Source organism: Heloderma suspectum, chromosome 5 (genome assembly GCF_057233095.1).
Source record: "Heloderma suspectum isolate Gila_16-S chromosome 5, 16-S_ref, whole genome shotgun sequence".
Lineage (NCBI taxonomy): Eukaryota > Metazoa > Chordata > Lepidosauria > Squamata > Helodermatidae > Heloderma > Heloderma suspectum.
The window spans coordinates 136,245,365-136,264,596 of record NC_139462.1 but is presented as its reverse complement, the minus strand read 5'-3'; the positions used below and the strand labels follow the sequence as shown (position 1 = coordinate 136,264,596).

Below are 19,232 nucleotides of genomic sequence, written 5' to 3'. Positions count from 1 at the left end.
AGCAAAGGCACTGAAATGAAAAGGGCAGCTATGAAATAAGAAATGCACTGCTTCCCTCTACTGGATCGCCTGCTTCCCTCGGCTTCAAACAATATTGGATACCTCATGCCACTCCATCATTTTTTAATTAATTGCCTTGGGTACCATTTTTTTCCCCTAAGCATTATTAGTCCGGGATATGTTGTCTTCTCGTGATACAGAAAATGAACGTCACTAACATTTCTTGTTACTCATAATTTTGTTGCTCATAGCCTTTGTTATGTATCTATGTGGTTTGCAATAGGTGATGGAAAGAGACGTGTACTTTGGCTTTAGTGTTTAATACTAGGGCTGCAATCTCTATCAATTAAAATGGACAGATTAGTCCATTAAAATTAGTCCATTAGATTCTTGGAATGGTGTCAGGCTGCAGCCAGAAGTATTTGAAAAGCTGCCAAAGGATCAAAGTGCTATTGTACACATATTCCTACGGAAGAGGAGAATAAGCAGTTTAGTAAGGAATTAATAGTTGGAAAAGAGAGACTGATTATGGAACCCAAATTTAATTTAATGGAATCTTTCAGTGCTCTGCCCTAATTAGAGGAAAAAAATGATCGTTAGTTGCCTTGATGTATTGAAGGCTAATCTTTCAAAGATCTTTTGTAGGGCCTCCTAAACCATATTAATACGTTAGATTGCCAGAGATAATAGTAAAATAGCCTAGTATTAGGAATGAGATGCTATCTACCATGGAGGCCATGCCTGTAAGTCAGGGGTATAGAACCCTTTTTAGTCTGAGGGCCAAGTTCCATTTAGGAGAAGCTCTCAGGGGCCACATTCCAGTGGTGGGCTGGACTGAAGGCAAAAGGACCAGGGACAAGAACAAAAAATACCAGGATATTTTAGCTTAAAGTTCTTACTGCCAGTAAGAAAGCCTTAGGAGAGGCATTTCAACCTTTTAGAATAGGGGGAAAACTGCACAAAAGCCAGGAAAACACCACATGATTGGTGGTCAGGGGAAAGGGGGTGTGGCCATCTGGGGAACCCTAGAGGGTTAGATCTGGCCCCCAGGAGGGCTGAATTTGGCCCTTGGGCCTGAGGTTCCCCACCCCGGCTTTCAGTACCACAGACACATCAGTGAAGGAATTTCTGTGTAGCGAGCCCATTACTCCTCTTGATTGAAGAGCCTCCCATCTTAATGGGTCCCCCACCCCTGCAGGGAGAGGTTGGCACCGTGAGACCAAATTTCACCAGGAAGTGGTCTGACCATGTTAATGGCTTCCATCACCACCATCATCATCTCAATATCTAGACAGCTCCCCGTCATGGCCAGAGGCAAAGGCCAAATTAAGGGTACGCCCTGCCCTATGTGTTGTTGTTGTTGTTCAGTCGTGTCCGACTCTTCATGACCCCATGGACCATAGCACGCCAGGCCTTCCTGTCCTGCGCTCTCTCCTGGAGTGTGCTCAAGTTCATATTCATTGCATCCGTGATGCTATCTAGCCATCTCATCCTCTGCCGTCCCCTTCTCCTTTTGCCTTCAGTCTTTCCCAGCATCAGGGTCTTTTCCAGAGAGTTTTCTCTTCGCATTAGGTGGCCAAAATATTTCAGCTTCAGATTCAGTATCTGTCCTTCCAATGAGCACTCAGGGTTCATTTCCTTTAGGATGGACTGATTTAACCTCCTTGCAGTCCAGGGGACTCGTAAGAGTCTTCTCCAGCACCACAGTTCGAAAGCATCACTTCTTTGGCGCTCAGCCTTCCTTATAGTCCAGCTCTCACAGCCATACATTACTACTGGGAAAACCATAGCTTTGATTAGACGGACCTTTGTCGGCAAGGTGATGTCTCTGCTTCTTACTATGCTGTCTAGGTTTGCCATAGCTTTCCTCCCAAGGAGCAAGCGTCTTTTAATTTCATGGCTACAGTCACCGTCTGCGGTTATCTTGGAGCCCAAGAAAGTAAAATCTGTCACTGCTTCCATTTCTTCCCCTTCTATATGCCAGGAAGTGATAGGGCCAGATGCCATGATCTCAGTTTTTTTAATGTGGAGTTTCAAACCAGCTTTTGCACTCTCCTCTTTCACCCTCAACAAGAGGCTTTTTAGATCCTCTTCACTTTCTGCCATTAGGGTGGTATCGTCTGCGTATCTGAGGTTGTTGATAATTCTCCCGGCAATCTTAATTCTGAACTCTGATTCATCCAACCCGGCATTTCTCATGATGTACTCTGCATATAAGTTAAATAAGCAGGGTGACAATATACAGCCTTGTCGTACTCCTTTCCCAATTTTGAACCAATCGGTTGTTCCATGTCTGGTTCTGACTGTTGCTTCTTGACCCTCGTACAGGTTTCTCAGGAGACAGGTAAGGTGGTCTGGTACTCCCATCACTTTAAGAATTTGCCACAGTTTGTTGTGATCCACACAATCAAAGGCTTTAGCGTAGTCAATGAAGCAGAAATAGACGTTTTTTGGAATTCTCTTGCTTTCGCCATGATGCAGCGAATGTTGGCGATTTGATCTCTAGTTCCTCTGCCTCTTCGAAACCCAGCTTGTACTTCCGGTAGTTCTCGGTTCGCATACTGCTGAAGCCTAGCTTGTAGGATTTTGAGCATCTCCTTGCTGGCATGTGAAATGAGTGCAACTGTACGGTAGTTTGAACACTCTTTGGCGTTGCCCTTCTTTGGAATTGGAATGTAAACTGACCTTTTCCAGTCTTGCGGCCATTGTTGAGTGTTCCAAATTTGTTGGCATATTGAATGCAGCACTTTAACAGCATCATCTTTTAGGATTTTAAATAGCTCAGCTGGAAGACTGTCATCTCCGCTAGCTTTGTTGTTACTAATGCTTCCTAAGGCCCACTTGACTTCACTCTCGAGGATGTCCGGCTCAAGTTCAGTGACCGCACTATCATGGCTATCAGGGACATTCAGATCTTTCCTGTATAGTTCTTCTGTGTATTCTTTCCACCTCTTCTTAATCCCATCTGCTTCTGTTAGGTCCCTGCCTTCTTTGTCCTTTATCATGCCCGTCTTTGCACAAACGTTCCCTTGAGATCTCCTATTTTCTTGAAGGGATCTCTAGTCTTTCCCATTCTGTTGTTTTCCTCAATTTCTTTGCATTGTTCATTTAAGAAGGCCTTCTTGTCTCTCCTTGCTATTCTCTGGAACTCTGCATTCAGTTGGATATATCTTCCCCTTTCTCCCTTGCTTTTTGCTTCCCTTCTTTCCTCAGCTACTTGTAAAGCCTCATCAGACAGCCACTTGGCTTTCTTGCATTTCTTTTTCTTTGGGATGGATTTCGTTGCTGCCTCCTGAACAATCTTACGGACCTCCGTCCATAGTTCCTCAGGCACTCTGTCTATCAGGTCTAATCCCTGATATCTATTCCTCACCTCCATTCATAAGGGATATGATTTAGGTCATACCTGAATGGTTTAGTGGTTTTCCCTACGTTCTTCAATTTAAGCCGAAATTTTGCAACAAGAAGCTCATGATCTGAGCCACAGTCAGCTCCAGGTCTTGTTTTGACTGACTGTATAGAGCTTCTCCATCTTTGGCTGCAAAGGACATAATCAATCTGATTTCGATATTAACCATCTGGTGATGTCCATGTGTAGAGTCGTCTCTTGTGCTGTTGGAAAAGAGTGTTTGCTATGATCAGCGTGGCAGCTTGGCAAAACTCTATTAGCTTTTGTCCTGCTTCATTTTGTACACCAAGGCCATGCCTGCCTGTTATCCCAGTGATTTCTTGACTTCCTACTTTAGCATTCCAATCCCCTATGATGAAGAAGACATCTTTTTTGGTGTTAGTTCTAGAAGGTGTTGTAGGTCTTCATAGAACCGATCAACCTCAGCTTCTTCGGCATCTGTGGTTGGGGCATAGACTTGAATTACTGTGATGTTGAATGGTTTGCCTTGGATTCATACTGAGATCATCCTATCATTTTTAAGATTGTACCCCAGTACTGCTTTTCCCACCCTTTTGTTGACTATGAGTGCTACTCCATTTCTTCTAAGGGATTCTTGGCCACAATAGTAGATATGATGGTCACCTGAATTAAATTCGCCCATGCCTGTCCATTTTAGTTCGCTGATTCCCAAGATGTCGATGTTCAATCTTGCCATCTCATGTTTGACCACCTCCAGCTTACCTTGATTCATTGATCTGACATTCCAGGTTCCTAAACAATATTGTTCTTTACAGCATCGGATTTTCTTTTCACCACCAGACACATCCACAGCTGAGTGTCCTTTCGGCTTTGGCCTAGCCACTTCACTCTTTCTGGCGCTACTTGGAAATACCCTCTGCTCTTCCCCAGTAGTATATTGGACACCTTCCGACCTGAGGGGCTCATCTTCCTATGTGTTGAGCTGGTGACAAACTGAAAAAGCCCCATGGTGTCATGGAGTACATGAAGTCCTGAGCTGGTCCTGTTAAGGCAGCCTCAACATGGATGTTGAAGTCTCCCAGGACCAGAGTCTTAGGGTACTCCAACACCACATCCAAGACCATCACAGCCAGACCAGTCAATCTGACATCAATACCTGGGAAGATTCTAGAGCAAATTATAAAGTGCTCAATCTGTACGCATCTTGACACTAACGCAGTGATCGCTGGAAGCCAGCATGGATTTGTATAGTCCTGCCAAACTAATCTTATTCCATTTTTTGACTGGGTAACTTCCTTAGTAGATTAGTAGTAGAAATGCTATGGACACAGTATATCTTGACTTCAGCAAGGCATCTAACAAAGTGCTCCATTATATTGCTCTTAGCAAGCTAGTAAAGTGTGGGGTGGATGGCACTACTACTAGGTGGATCCACACTTGGCTGGAGAACTGTACTCAAAGGAGTGCACGCCAATGTTTCCTCATTAAATGTGAGGAAATTTGATGGCATAAATGGCCCCTTCCAGTTCTATGATGTGATGATTCCATGCTCTAAGCCCCCTGGAGGTAAACTTAAACAGTTTTTGTTGTTTCAAAGTCAGTGTTCAATTTCATTCCTTGTGACTTTTATGGAAGAAACTGGAGGGGACATCAATGGCTAAAACAGTTACTATTTTTTATCAGGTGTTTCTATTGGGAGTCAACCTTACAGGTTAGATGGGAATAAGGAGGTCAGCTCTCAAAGATTATTGTTGGATCTAGGGAGTGCGCCAAACATGTAGTTTGGCTCCATATTTGTTTGACTTATATCTGCATAAATTGGCAAATCTGTATGCTTTTGGTTTAATTCTTCTGAGTTTCATGCCCCCAAATTGGGAAGCATGACAGTTAAGGCACAATCTTATGCATGTTTAGACAGAAAAAAGTCCTAAAACTCCCAGCATTCCCCAGCCAGCCATAGGATTGTGCGCTTAGTATTATATTGTATATAGATGATGTAGTACTGTTGTCTCTGTCAAGAGTGGGTCTTAGAAGAGCCTTAAATCAATTTTCTTCATATTGTAGCAGTGAAAAGTTGGTTATAAATTATGATAAGACTAAGATTTTACTCTTTCCTAGAGGCAGGATTGTCTTTAGGTGCTGTATGGATGGCCACTTGGTGCCATGACCTAGGGTTCCTCAGGAGAAGCCTCTGATAGAGACCTCTCAGATCCAGAAGAGGACATGGCCATGGAAGCACCCATCAAGGTCCCTCTTGCATCAGTGTCCTCAGCCCCAGAAAAGTCCCTGGGACCAGTCCCCTGTCAGGGTGGACACTGAGCCCATAGAATCCCAGAGTAGTTCTGATTCGGAGGAAGAGCAGTCGCTCCTGGGAGAGGAGTGCGCCCCTTTTTCCCAGGGCCCGCAGCTGACAGAGATTCCTCCCACCAACATTCCTAGATTAGAAAGCAGTCCAGGGAGTGACCCAGCACTGATAGCAGACTGGTTGGATGCGCGGCGCAGATGCAGAGAGCGGCACCAAATGGAGAGCGCGGAAAGGAGGCGTAGCGCCCGGTTGGCGCTCAAACAACGGTTGCGCCCAGAGGATCCAAGGGAAAAGGGGAGGGATTCTCCCTAGTCGTTATATTCAGGGGTCTGCCAGTAATTGCCTTTCAAACGGGGACCAACTGTTCCAACATAGGGCATATGGGATGCTGCTGCTCAGATCTAGTTGCTACCTGTAGAGTTATCAAGTTGTAAAAGAAGAATAAAGCTTTGAAAAGAATCCCTTTGTCTGTGTCTGGACTTGGCTACTGGATTAGACTGAGAGAGCCCTCCAAGGAGCCCTTGACAGCTTGGTCCCCGTTCCTCTTTTTTTTCTCTCTCCTCTCTTCCTCTTTTCTCCTACTGCCTTATGGAGGGTGCTGGGAACCCAACGGTGCAAGCTCTGGTGCAAGAGAACCAGATGCTCCGTGATCAGATGGCTCAACTGACGGCTGCCGTGCAGAATCTACAGGCAACGTTTCAACCCCCCCCCCACCTCCGATTCCCCCACGCTGCAAGTGCCTGGTGGCGTTGCCAGAGAAGTTTTCTGGTGAGAGAGGACTTTTTCAGATTTTCAGGGCCCAGTCAGAGCTGTACATGCGTCTTAGACCTGAGGATTTCCAGACGGAACAGGTTCGTGTGGATTTTGTTATTAACCTGCTGTCGGGCATGGCCGCTAAATGGGCTTCGGGACTTCTTCTCGCTAATGACCCCCTGCTCGGGGACTATCAAGGTTTCATGACAGCCATGACACGTTTTTTCGGTGACCCCCTGCGCACGCAGACGGCTTATTGGGAGATTCGCCGCCTCCGGCAGGGCAAGGACTCAGTTTCCAGCTACGTGACAACCTTTTGCTTGCTGATGCAGGATTTACAATGGAATGATGCCACGCTAGTGGCTCAGTTTTTGGATGGTTTGAACGACGAGATCTTAGATGAGTTGGCACGCACGCCCTGCCCGCCTACTTTGGAGGAGCTCATCCAGACCTGCCTTCAGATAGATAGTCGGCTGGAGGGGTGCTGCCAGACCCGGCGGGGCGCCGGGAACTGGGATTTCCCTCCTCCCATTCCCCCACGTTTCCTGCCTCCTTCCCCACTCCCTGCTCCGGTGCTGGGGGTGGAGGAGACTCCGATGCAGCTGGGGGCTACCCGAGCCTCACTGCCGCCAGAGGAGCTTCAGCGCCGGCGAGTTGAGCACCGATGTTTTCGATGTGGAAGTCTGGGACATTTCGCCAAGACCTGCCCAATTAAATCCACGGCTCTGCTGCCTCCTCCTCCTCTCCTTCCCCTTCCTCCTCCTCCTCATCCCCAGGCTTGACTAGACTGCCCCCCAAGCTTGTTGGGGGCCTCCAGTGTGGGGGTCAGCTCCCCACTGGCTGGGTGCCTTCCCCAACCCCCCCCTCCCATCTGTGGTTGCATGTTCACCTCCTCTCCCCACAGCAGGGTGGGGTGGAGGCACTAGCTTTAGTGGACTCGGGGGCTACGACCAGTTTCATGGATGAGACCTTCGCCCTCTTACACGGGATTCCTACCCTGCCCCTTCCTGCCCCCTTCGCAGTGCAGACCATTGATGGGCGTCCTCTCTCTTCGGGCGAGGTGACCCGTATTACAGTTCCAATCACTCTACGCACCCAATCCCACATTGAGCAGATTCAAGTTCACTTAGCCAAGGTTCCCTTATACCCAATTGTGCTGGGTTTTTCCTGGCTCTCTAAGTACAACCCTCAGATTTCTTGGGGGTTTCGGCAAATGGAGTTTGCATCTCCCTACTGCCGGGAGCATTGCCTCAAGGAGGAGGCGCCAGTCCCTGCCCAGGCTTTCACCCTTCCCCCCCCTTCTCTGCTTCTGGCAGTCCTTCAGCTACCGTCATCCTCCCAGAGAAGTATGCAGCTTTTCGGCATGTGTTTTACAAGAAGGAGACCGACCGGCTTCCCCCCCAAGGCCTGGCGGCAGCTGCGGTGCCTCACTCTTGGGAAGAGCTCCTTCACTCTGCACAGGCTCAGGATGATTTTGTTTGCACAAAGGTGCAGGAATTGGGGCTAGCCTCTGCCCCCCCCCACTCTACCCCCTTTTCTTTGCGAGGTGGCCTGCTTTGCCATTCCGGCCGGGTCTATGTGCCTTCTAGACCCCTCCACGAGAGGGTCCTCCATCAGTGCCACGACTCCCCCACAGCGGGGCATTTTGGCATCGCCAAGACCCTGCATGGAGTGACGAGGGATTTTTGGTGGCCTCGTGTGCGTCAGGATGTCAAGTCCTATGTCGCCTCCTGCCCGCGGGTGAAGGCCCCCTCAGGCAAGCCCACAGGCTTGCTTCACCCCCTGCCTACTCCCTCAGGACCTTGGAAGCTGCTCTCCCTTGACTTCATCACTGACTTGCCTCGCTCACACGGTAAGACCACTATTCTGGTGGTGGTGGACTTGTTTTCTAAGATGGCCCATTTCATCCCCTGCTCAGGGTTGCCCACAGCCAGGGAGACGGCGGAGCTGTTCGTGACGCATGTTTTCCACCTCCACGGATGGCCCGAGGGCCTCATTTCCGATAGGGGGGCCCAATTCACTGCCCATTTCTGGAGGGAGCTACTGGCGTTGCTCCATGTGACGCTCCGTCTTTCCTCCGCCCACCATCCACAGACGGACGGTCAGACCGAGCGCACCAATGCTACTCTGGAACAATATCTGCGCTGTTACGTCAATTACCAGCAAAATGACTGGGTTTCCTTGCTGCCTCTCACAGAATTTGCTTATAACAATGCCTGCCATGCTTCCACCCGCCAAGCTCCATTTTTTGCCAATTTTGGTTACCACCCCAAGGCCTTCCCGTCCACCCTAGCTCCCTCTTCGGTGCCAGCGGCCCAGGACTTTTTAGAGGAGTTGCGAGCGGTACACCACCTCTTACGGGACTCCCTCGAGCAAGCCAAGACAGCCTACAAGGCCTCGGCAGACCGGCGGTGCCAGCCGGGTCCATCTCTGCAACCGGGGGACTGGGTTTGGTTGTCCACCCAATACCTCCCCTCTCACTCGCCTGCACGGAAGCTCGCACCTCGCCGCACGGGGCCTTTCCAGGTTACGGCCCAGATTAACCCTGTTGCTTTTCGCCTAGCTCTCCCTCCCTCCATGAAGATCCATCCTGTTTTTCACCGGTCCTTGCTGTCCCCCCTGGTTTCTGGCGATCCTCATTGCTCAGTCGGCTCCCCCCCCCCCCACCAGTGCTGGTGGAGGGGGAGGAGGAGTTTGAGATCGCGGAGATTCTGGACTCCCGCCTTTCTCGTGGCCGCTTGCAATATCTGGTTGACTGGAAGGGGTACGGGCCTGATGAGCGATCCTGGGAACCCGCAGAAAATGTGCATGCTCCGTTGCTGCTGTGGCGCTTCCACCAGCTGTACCCCCACAAGCCCGGGGCCCCAGGGGAGGAGCAGGAGGGGGGGCCTCATGGGAGCGGGGATGATGTCAGGGTGGACACTGAGCCCATAGAATCCCAGAGTAGTTCTGATTCGGAGGAAGAGCAGTCGCTCCTGGGAGAGGAGTGCGCCCCTTTTTCCCAGGGCCCGCAGCTGACAGAGATTCCTCCCACCAACATTCCTAGATTAGAAAGCAGTCCAGGGAGTGACCCAGCACCGATAGCAGACTGGTTGGATGCGTGGCGCAGATGCAGAGAGCGGCACCAAATGGAGAGCGCGGAAAGGAGGCGTAGCGCCCGGTTGGCGCTCAAGCAACGGTTGCGCCCAGAGGATCCAAGGGAAAAGGGGAGGGATTCTCCCTAGTCCTTATATTCAGGGGTCTGCCAGTAATTGCCTTTCAAACGGGGACCAACTGTTCCAACTTAGGGCATAGGGATGCTGCTGCTCAGATCTAGTTGCTACCTGTAGAGTTATTAAGTTGTAAAGGAGGAATAAAGCTTTGAAAAGAATCCCTTTGTCTGTGTCTGGACTTGGCTACTGGATTAGACTGAGAGAGCCCTCCAAGGAGCCCTTGACATCCCCTCAGATTCCAAGGACTCAGTTCTGAAGCTACCACCTCACTGCAGTTGTCTCCATACTGATCAGGTGACCAGCCTCGGGTCTCCTTCCTTTGTGATCAATCCGAGAAGTCAAAGTGAAAAGCAATTGCTTTTATTATGCAAACTACAGGAAGATCAACAGTGCCTCAGGTTACAACTGGAATCCATGAACAGCAGCAAAGTACTTCATTTTTATGCAGCTTTGCATAACACAGGACCACTTAGGCTACAAGCAGCTCAGTTAGCACACCATTTTAGATAGTTGCAGCAAAAATTGGTGCTGGCCGTCTCTTCGACAACCTGAGTGGCTGATTAAGACCCACACACTGAGGGTGCGTCTTTCCAAAGGGCCTTCCCTGCACAGCCAGCCTTTTGGAATGTCTCATGAGTTGATGTTGCTCCTCTCACCTAGCCCGACGTCTCATTCTGGGATCTCTTAGTTCTAACTCCTCCTCCTTAAGCTCTGGTATTCCTATGGATGAAGAGCGCCCTGGCTGGCTACTTTCCTGCTGATCAGTTTACACATGGACAACCTCCACTCTGGGTCTGTTAGTCCCCTACAACCTTGGTGCTTCAGCAAACCCTTCTGCTTCCTCTCCCTCTGAATCAGTTCCTACATCTTCTCGGGGTACCTCTGCAAAGGTGCTGGGCCCAATCCCTACAATGCCATTGCAGCCAAAAGCTTCAAAAGCACGGGCCCTTTAAGGGAGAAGGCCTCATGCAGTGTGTGGGAGAAGCTAGCAGTCCCTAGGAAGCCCAAGTCCTATTTAAGCTCAGTCTGAGTCTGCCAGTTGCGGGAGCAACATATGAGTTGAGCTTCTTTGGCTTCCAGTCCGGGATCACATGGAGCGCTTTGTGGTGCTATCCTCTCCTTGCTTTTCCTAACAGTATCTGACCTTGGCTTTGTCTGACCTTGCTTCTGGACTCTCCCCTTGGCCCAACAACAGCTGCGGCCTGTAATAACACTTGCCGAGCAGGTGAACTCTTTTCAATATTGGGGATTATTTTCCATTTTTTCCTTAATTTGGAAAGTCCACATAAAACAGACCATAGCCATGGCAACTCATATATCCCAAGCTATAATTTGCTTTTTCTGTACCAAAAGTGGACATTTAGTTCCAGCTGTTCTTCAGATCTATAGGGCCAAGACTGTAGCCCAACTGTTATTTGGGGTTGCTATTTGGATAGGATGCATTGGTGCTCTTGAGAGGGTACAAGGAGATTTCTTGAAAAGAATCCTTGGTACTTCTAAATATGTAGGGAGAGCTGTGTTGAACCTTGAGGGTCTCACTTCCTCCAGTTTTGAAACTTGGAGGGCCAGAACAGTTGTGTGGGGTATAACCCTTAATTACTGGCTTTGTGACCATTCTATAACTCTGAACAGTTATCCACAGATTCTTTCATAAGCACCTGAGGAAAAATAGTTTGCTTAAAACACATCTTTTGGGATTTTCTGTGTATATTCTTCCTGTTTCTGGATATGATGTTGCTGAGGCATGCATCAAGCAAACACTCAAAAGATATTGTCAGGTTCCCAGCTGTCATGCCTGACTCAGGCCAGGATGACTTGTCAGATGATGGTTCGGACACTGTGGAGTCCAACTTGTATTATGTGCTATCTTGCATCTTTTGCTATTTGTGGTTTGATATCACAGTTGTATTGAATAACAGATCTATGACTGTATAAATAATTTTTACTTACTACAAAAGCTGCAGTTGGCAGGCATCATCTTAGAAGAGGCATTCCCCCTACAATCTCACATAGTGCCTGCTGTAACATATACATGCACCAGCTAAAAACAAAGAAATTACTATTTCCCCCCCCAAAACTAACGTTTTAGTCATACTCAAGTTTATGCAGACTAATCAATTAATCAAGTAAAACCCATTTGATTAATTGACTAAGGGTGCAATCCTATGCATGTTTAGACAGAAAAAAGTACTACAAACCCCAGTTGTAGGATTTTTCCTATCTTAACATGCACAGGATTGCACTTTACGATTTTTTTTAATCGGGTGACAGCCCTATTTTATATACAAGAAAAGGATTACACAAGGCTTCCGAGAGTAATCTACGACAGATACGACACAACAGAATGCATGCAGAAATAACAGCAAAGGGCTAATTGTACCTACAGAAAACTTTTCTGGTGCTTCCTTCCCCCTTCCCTGCCCCACCCCCATTCTCAAGTTATTCTGTAAAGTATCACATACACTGATGGCATGATACTAATTAAGTATCTAAGTAATGTGCTTTGAAGTGTCTCATTTGCCTAGTAAATACTTTAAGGGTTCAGAAGCTATAAATAATTACAACAGGTAATTATTTATAGAGAGAGGAGGAATTGCTCTCATTCTCTGAAAGGCAGGGACTTGATTCCAATAGACTATAGTGAGGTGTTTTAACTAAAAGAAAACCATAACAAAATATAGAAGAAAGATACCATTGTGCACCTTAGGGACTGAACTCTTGCTTGCTTTTAAACTGATTTCTCCAAAACTGCAGGGAGAATTCGTAACCCAGCGATTCCTATAGAGCTTTCAATTGCATTTGGATGTACTCCTCTTGCAAGGAAGCAACAGACGGCTTTACTTAGAAACCTGGGGCTGAATTATTAGGGGTGTGTCTGCTTTTGGCAATCACGTGAACTGCACATGTTAAGGAAGTATAACTCTGCCCAAAATGCAAATATAAGTGCCAGGTGTCTACAGAAGCAGGACTGTACTTAATCAACAAGCTCCAAGAACCATCAAAGAATGTCCAAGAACGGTAGATAGGGCATAATCCCAGCAGAACATTCTTCTTCTCGAGCCCCTTGGAATGAATGGAATCTGTTGTGTAACTCCCATTAATTTCAATGGGGCTCATCCAGGAAAAGATTGTGCCCCCTGTCTGTTATACTCTATTTCCCTATAAGATAAGGAGTTTATTATAAGCAAGCAACTCACTAGCTGTAATCACATGGACAATATCACCACCCACCCCGACACATATTATCTTGAAGAAAAAGTCCAGTTTAGAAGAATTTCTGGTAAATCAGAGATCTTTTAAAGTATATTAATATTTAATTTTTAAAGTATATTAATATTTAAACATAGCATTTTATTATTTATTTAACTAAGAAATTTATATGCCACATTTCCATTTAGAAAACTCCTAGGATGGCTAACAAATGACTAACAAAACAAATACAAAATAAAAACAATAATACATAAAGTTAACTCAATGAAATAATAAAAACAGATCAAAGCAGTACAGCCAATAAAGCTGATCCATTTAGGGGACATGCTGAAAGGCCTGGGGGCGGGGGGGAATGATTCCATGTTCAGTGCCAGGTAAGCCTCCTCAGGGAGGGCGTTCGCCATGTGGGCTGCCACAACTAGAGAGGTGAAACCTGGAAAACACCTGAAAAAATTCAGAAAAAAACTTCCCCCCCCCAGTCTTCCTCTGCCTTCAGTTCTTGCTGCTTCTTCTGGCTTTTAGGATGATTCAGATGTTTCAGGGACTACTTGCTGATGCTTGCTCTGGCCAGGCATTAAATAGGAACCTAAAATATGTTAAGTATATCTTGCATATAAAGAATATAAGTACAGGCGAAAGCATTCCCCAACACCTTCCTGCTCTTTAATGGGATTTGGTAGCGGGCAAACAGCTGGTGATTTCAACATGTTGCGAATACTGGTGGGTTCAGAGGGCCATGGAAATTCTGTGTTTTCTTGTAAAATAAATCACAGCACTCACAGTTATATGAACAACAGAATGCCATTTCTGCTGTACTCCATTTGATGGTTTAAGGATGTTAATTCAAAACAGAAATCCAGCTTGAACAGTCTGTGTTTTTACAATATCCCCTTGCCTATCACCCTGATCTAGGAGATTTATAAGATTTAAGGATATTTTCAGTACAACCGTCAGACAGTTAAAACAAAAGGTTTTGTTTGCTACCGTTTGTCCTTTACAAATGCTTCTTGTACTTCATCTTTTTTTCCTTCAACCGGCTTGAAGAAATACGTTAAAACAGGAAATATTTCACAAGGAGAATTTTTCTGTTCTTTCTAAATTTCAGGATCACAATGGTTTGCAGAATCAAAAACTTGTTAAAGTCACAAAAACAGTGCCCTTGGGGAGGCCTCAGGGAGGATAAAACGCGCAGGTAACACTCACTGCTCCCTAGTTTCCTTCTAAGGGGGCACACTTCCTTCTGCGTCCCCCTCCCGGCCTCTGCCACATCCGACTCTGGCTATGCCACAGGAGAGGAAATTTGGGGGCTGCATCTTGCCTCCTGGATCACACCTCCCTTCCAAGAACCACATGTGGCAGTCAAGAACTGCTTTAGGCAGGAGTGCACCGTTGCTGTGATTTAGTGAGAGCACAGCAAAAGCATTCTGTTTGGTGTCTGGCATAATATTCAACATCTGGAGAATATGGGGCAGCCCAAGACATTTTGGTGCCTGAGGCAGAGCGGAAAATGGTGCCCCTCCCTGCAAATCAAGATGCAAAGTACCCAAGGCCAACCAAGTTATTTTGGCACATGAGGCTGAATATTCCAGAAGTACCTCCTCTTCTGTGGCAGTAAAAATACAATTATAATTTGTATTTGTATAGTTTTGTCTTGAAGTCTTGAAAAGCTCTCCTGGATAGCACTTCACATCCATAAATGGTAAAATAGGAGATCCTAAGCACACTACCTCGGTGTGCCTAGGACTAATCTAAGAATATCCCTCCCCATTTTAATTTGTATAATTGGCATAATTGGCATGAAATAACTAAGTGGCTGCCTTTTCAAGACACTCTAAATTAATTGCCTGAGGAGGACACCTCACTCTGCCTAATGGGAGGGCTGGCCCTGCTGAGAATGTTTGCTTTCATTTTTAAAAAAGTATGTTTCTAGCCCTTATGACTGTGATGATATGCTTGGAATATCTGTGGGAAAGCCCTCCTGAAATCTCAGAATCCTGTATTGCTGATTAAGGGCCAAATGACATATTATGTTAAATGTATTAGCGCATTTAACATCTGGGTTTTGTTGTTATTAAATAGCAGCAGTGGGATGGGGGGAGCAGGATTGGGAGTAGGCAAATGGGGAGGGGATGAGCCCCTCTCTCACTATGTTGGAGCCTTGATGAAAATCCCCCCCACACACACACCTTGCTGTCACTTGCTGCAATAGGGAAGCTGCCATTGTTACCAATTCCATTTTCCCTCCCACAGCGAATAGTAACTGGGGGAGGGGATTGTTAATCAGGAATGTGGTGTGAGCAGAAAGGGTTAATCCCCTTCCCATGGTCCCAATCCGGATCTCTACTTCATGGCTACTCTTTAACAAAAACAAACAAATCCATATCACATAATTAATCTTTTCTAAGTGCAGAATTTGGATTGCTTGCGTGCAGAATTTAAGCTCTTTTAGAACACAATATCCGCCCCCCCTGACTGAAGAGATGAACTTCCCTATCCTCAGCCCACTGGAGATGGCGGAAGAAGCATACTCTGGCCATGTGGCTGAGCTGCCGAGGGAGACAGTTTCCCTACATTTCTAACCCCTGCCCTCTTACAGGTACCAGAAAAAAACTAGAATAGCTAAACAAATTGTATTTACTGTGTTCATTTATTTATTTTAAAAATATATATCCCATCTGTTTTCACCAAGTGAACTCAAGGTGGCTTACAAAACACAACATCATGGTAACATAAAAATCAACATTACAAAATAACATTTCATAAAATACAACTATGAAGGGAGTAGTATTAAAATAATAAAGCCAGCAGATTATTCAGCCAAATGTGCTTATAAGTAATGGAACGAATGGCTGACAAGCAGCTGCATGGCCAGGTGTGGCCTGTTTCCTGGGTACCCCATGACCAATCAAGCAGATAAAAGGCCTGGAGGTGGTTCTGAGTGTTACATTTGCATTTGGGAGCTGTTCACTGGAACTCCCAACATGAGGAGGTCCAAAGAAGTGTCCATGCGAGTGAAGGAGGCCATCATTAGGCTGAGGAAACAACATAAACCCATCAGAGAGATAGCAAAAACAGTGGGAGTGGCCAACACAACAGTTTGGAACATCCTGAACAAGAAGGAATTAACTGGCAAGCTCAGCAACAGCAAAAGGCCTGGCAGACCATGGAAGACAACTAAAGTGGATGGCCGCAGAATTCTGCTCATGGTGAAGAGGAACCCTTTCACAACATCTAGCCAGGTCAAGAACGCTCTTGCGGAGGTAGGCATGTCATTGTCAACATCTACAGTCAAGAGATGGCTTTATGAATGTAAATACAGAGGCCTCACAACAAGGTGCAAAACACTGGTAACGCTCAAGAACAGACAGGCCAGATTAGCCTTTGCTAGCAAACACCTCAGAAAGCCTGCCCAGTTCTGGAATAAGATTCTTTGGACTAATGAAACCAAGATTGACTTGTACCAGAATGATGGGAAGAGAAAAGTATGGAGAAGGAAAGGAACAGCTCATGATCCAAAGCATACCACATCATCTGTCAAACATGGTGGAGGCAGTGTTATGGCATGGGCATGTATGGCTGCCAATGGAACCGGGTCACTGGTGTTTACTGATGACCCAACTGCTGATAAAAGCAGCAGGATAAATTCTGAAGTGTATAGGGCTATACTTTCTGCTCAGATTCAGCCGAATGCTGCCAAACTGACAGGACGCCGCTTCATATTGCAGATGGATAATGACCCAAAACATACAGCTAAAGCTACCCAAGAGTTTCTCAAGGCAAAGAAGTGGGATATTCTGCAATGGCCAAGTCAGTCACCTGATCTCAACCCAAGAGAGCATGCTTTTCACTTCCTGAAGACAAGACTGAAGGCAGAAAGATCCACAAACAAGCAGCAGCTGAAGGTAACTGCAGTAAAGGCCTGGCAAAACATCTCGAGGGAAGAAACTCAGCATTTGGTCATGTCCATGGGTTCCAGACTTCAGGCAGTCATCGACTGCAAAGGATTTTCATCCAGGTATTAAAGGCGATCCTTAAGTTTGAAATGATGTTGGTTTGTTCCATTACTTATGAGCCACCAACGATGGGTGTGTGTATATGCCACTGGCTGTCCTTCCTGAATGATTAGTGCCCCACTTTTGTCACACCCCTTGCATTATAGCTGAAAGTCCTGACTTCGCTCCCATCTGGGTGTGTTTCCTTTCAACTTCAATGTGGTGGTGTACAGAGGCCAACTGCCAAACCAGTTATCCTTGTTCCAATATTTCTGCCCCTGACTGAAACTGGGGGCTGGTCTGGCAAAATACAGGTGGAGTGGGAAACCCACCCTTTCCCAGACATCATTTGCCATTTATTTTGCAGGCACACTTCCAATTTATGCGCATGCACACCAGCCTAGTGTTAAAATCCCCTTCGTAGTTTTGAGTTTATGTTTGCTCACCCTGGATTGGGCCATTCCATTTTGGTTGAATTGCTTTTGGCAAAACGGAAACAGACTTGGAAAACTCTCTCCCCTCTTCTTCACTTTCCCTTGCCTTGACAGTTTTCTGATGTGCAGCCTGGCACTGGGATCAGGATCAGCAGTAGGCATGGGATCAGGACCAGTGAGAGGCTCAGCAGGGGGTGTTTGGCAAAAAAGATTCTTCTGACTTGGATCTACAGTGGAACCCTGGAAAGAATAGCCCAGCAACCCTTGCTGCATCAGGGTCTTGGGTGAGGGGGGCTTCCCCCACACCAGCTGTTTTTAAAGGTGCAGGCTTTCATCCCCCCTAATGTAGACCAATAGAGAAACTGCTGTCTCCATTGGTTTGAATAGAGGACAAAGAAAGGCTGCACCCCTGAAAATGGCTGGTGGAGGAGAAAAGCCCACGCCTTGCTAATGGCCTTCTGCAGAATGGCCAGTTGCACAATGCTTGTCAGAGGCACCCCAAATGTCTGCAAACAGTGTTGCACAAGAAACCCTCTTTCTTTGAACCCTCCAACCAGTGAGGATAGAGCCTGGAGAGCCTCCAGTCAGTGTCACACACCACACACACACACACATATCAGAGAGACAATGGATGGCCGCCATTTCACCCCAGCAAATGTCTGAACAGCTTTTTGAACCCCTCGAGATTCAGCCCACCCCCCCCCGCATTTTAACACCCCGAAAGAGCAATTTCAGCCAAAATTTGCAAATTGCAGGCTTTGGGGTAGAGCCCTGATGCAGCGTCACTTATGGATGCTGTGCAAATGTTTGGTCTTTGTACCTGGGAATCTGTTCCCAGGTACCAAATATAGTGTATGAAGGAGACATTATAGTTAAAATGACTAACTTACGTGCCATTAATTTAATGCGTCTACTCTAGGTAGAACTAACCTTGGATTCAACTCATGTGATTGGCTTTTGTAAGTATAAGTTTGTTGTAGCAAAACAAGAAAACCATGATCTTTCTTTTCTTCAAAACATAACTACAGACAGATACCACAATTGCTACTCACCTCTCTTTGCATCTACTATGGACACAGCTTGGATGAGAAGCGGTGCGTTGGATTCAGTATACTCCACAAAAACAAGGAGCAACTTCAGTGCTGTCTTTACAACAAGGCGAAACTGTAAGGGAAGAGAGCGCTTGTCACTCATCAGGTTGTGACATTTGCAGACATACTTCCTTTTTACTGGAATATAGGCTGACCCTGTGTGAGAGGGTAAGTCAGTGGGCAGAGGCAATGTTACTGCTTCTTCCATCCTTGATCAATCCAAAACATGGCCCTTGTAAAACAAAATTAGACCCCAACCACAGTTTTAAAATGACTGTAAGTAAGGCAGGACGTAAATCTATGAACATATGCCGATATGATGTTGCCTTTTATGGGTCAGGCCATTGGTCAGTCTAGCCTAGTCCTTGGGTCTTTCCAGTTGTGCTACTGGAGATTCTTTAATTGTAGATACCATGGATTGAACCTTGTACCTGCAAAGCACATCCTCTACCACTGAGCTATGGACCCTCCCCCAAAGAAATAGATGAAACATCCTTATCCTGAGTCAGAGCTACTGGCAAATCTAACCCAGTATTGTCTACTCATTTTGGCAGCAGTTCTCCAAGGAGACAGGCAGAGAGTCTTTCCTAGACTACCTCAGATCCTTTTAAATGGTGATACCAGGATCTTCTGCATGCAAACCATTCACTGTGCCACTAAATTGTGACCACTTTTCTTAGATACAGATATATAAGAATTTTGGTTTCTGAAGCTCTGTTCGAAGCCCCAAACGCGATCACGAGCACGTGTCCGCTTAATATATTCAAAAATTGCCAGGCATGTGCTTTGCGTTCGATTTGCACAACTTTCCCAGTTCGATTTTGTGCAAATGTTGTAATTCCTGCAACTGTCACATTCAATCACT

General features: G+C 46.4%; 1 protein-coding gene across 2 annotated transcripts in view; it reads right to left on the bottom strand.

Annotated features, from left to right (window-relative positions):
* Positions 1–19,232, bottom strand: part of FHOD3 (formin homology 2 domain containing 3) — a 455,537-nt gene that overhangs the window by 162,605 nt on the left and 273,700 nt on the right. For both annotated transcript variants that reach the window (XM_084857529.1, XM_084857531.1), the window contains exon 7: positions 18,329–18,440. In XM_084857529.1, coding sequence (XP_084713655.1) covers positions 18,329–18,440 — 112 coding nt within the window. The remainder of the gene's footprint in view (positions 1–18,328; positions 18,441–19,232) is intronic.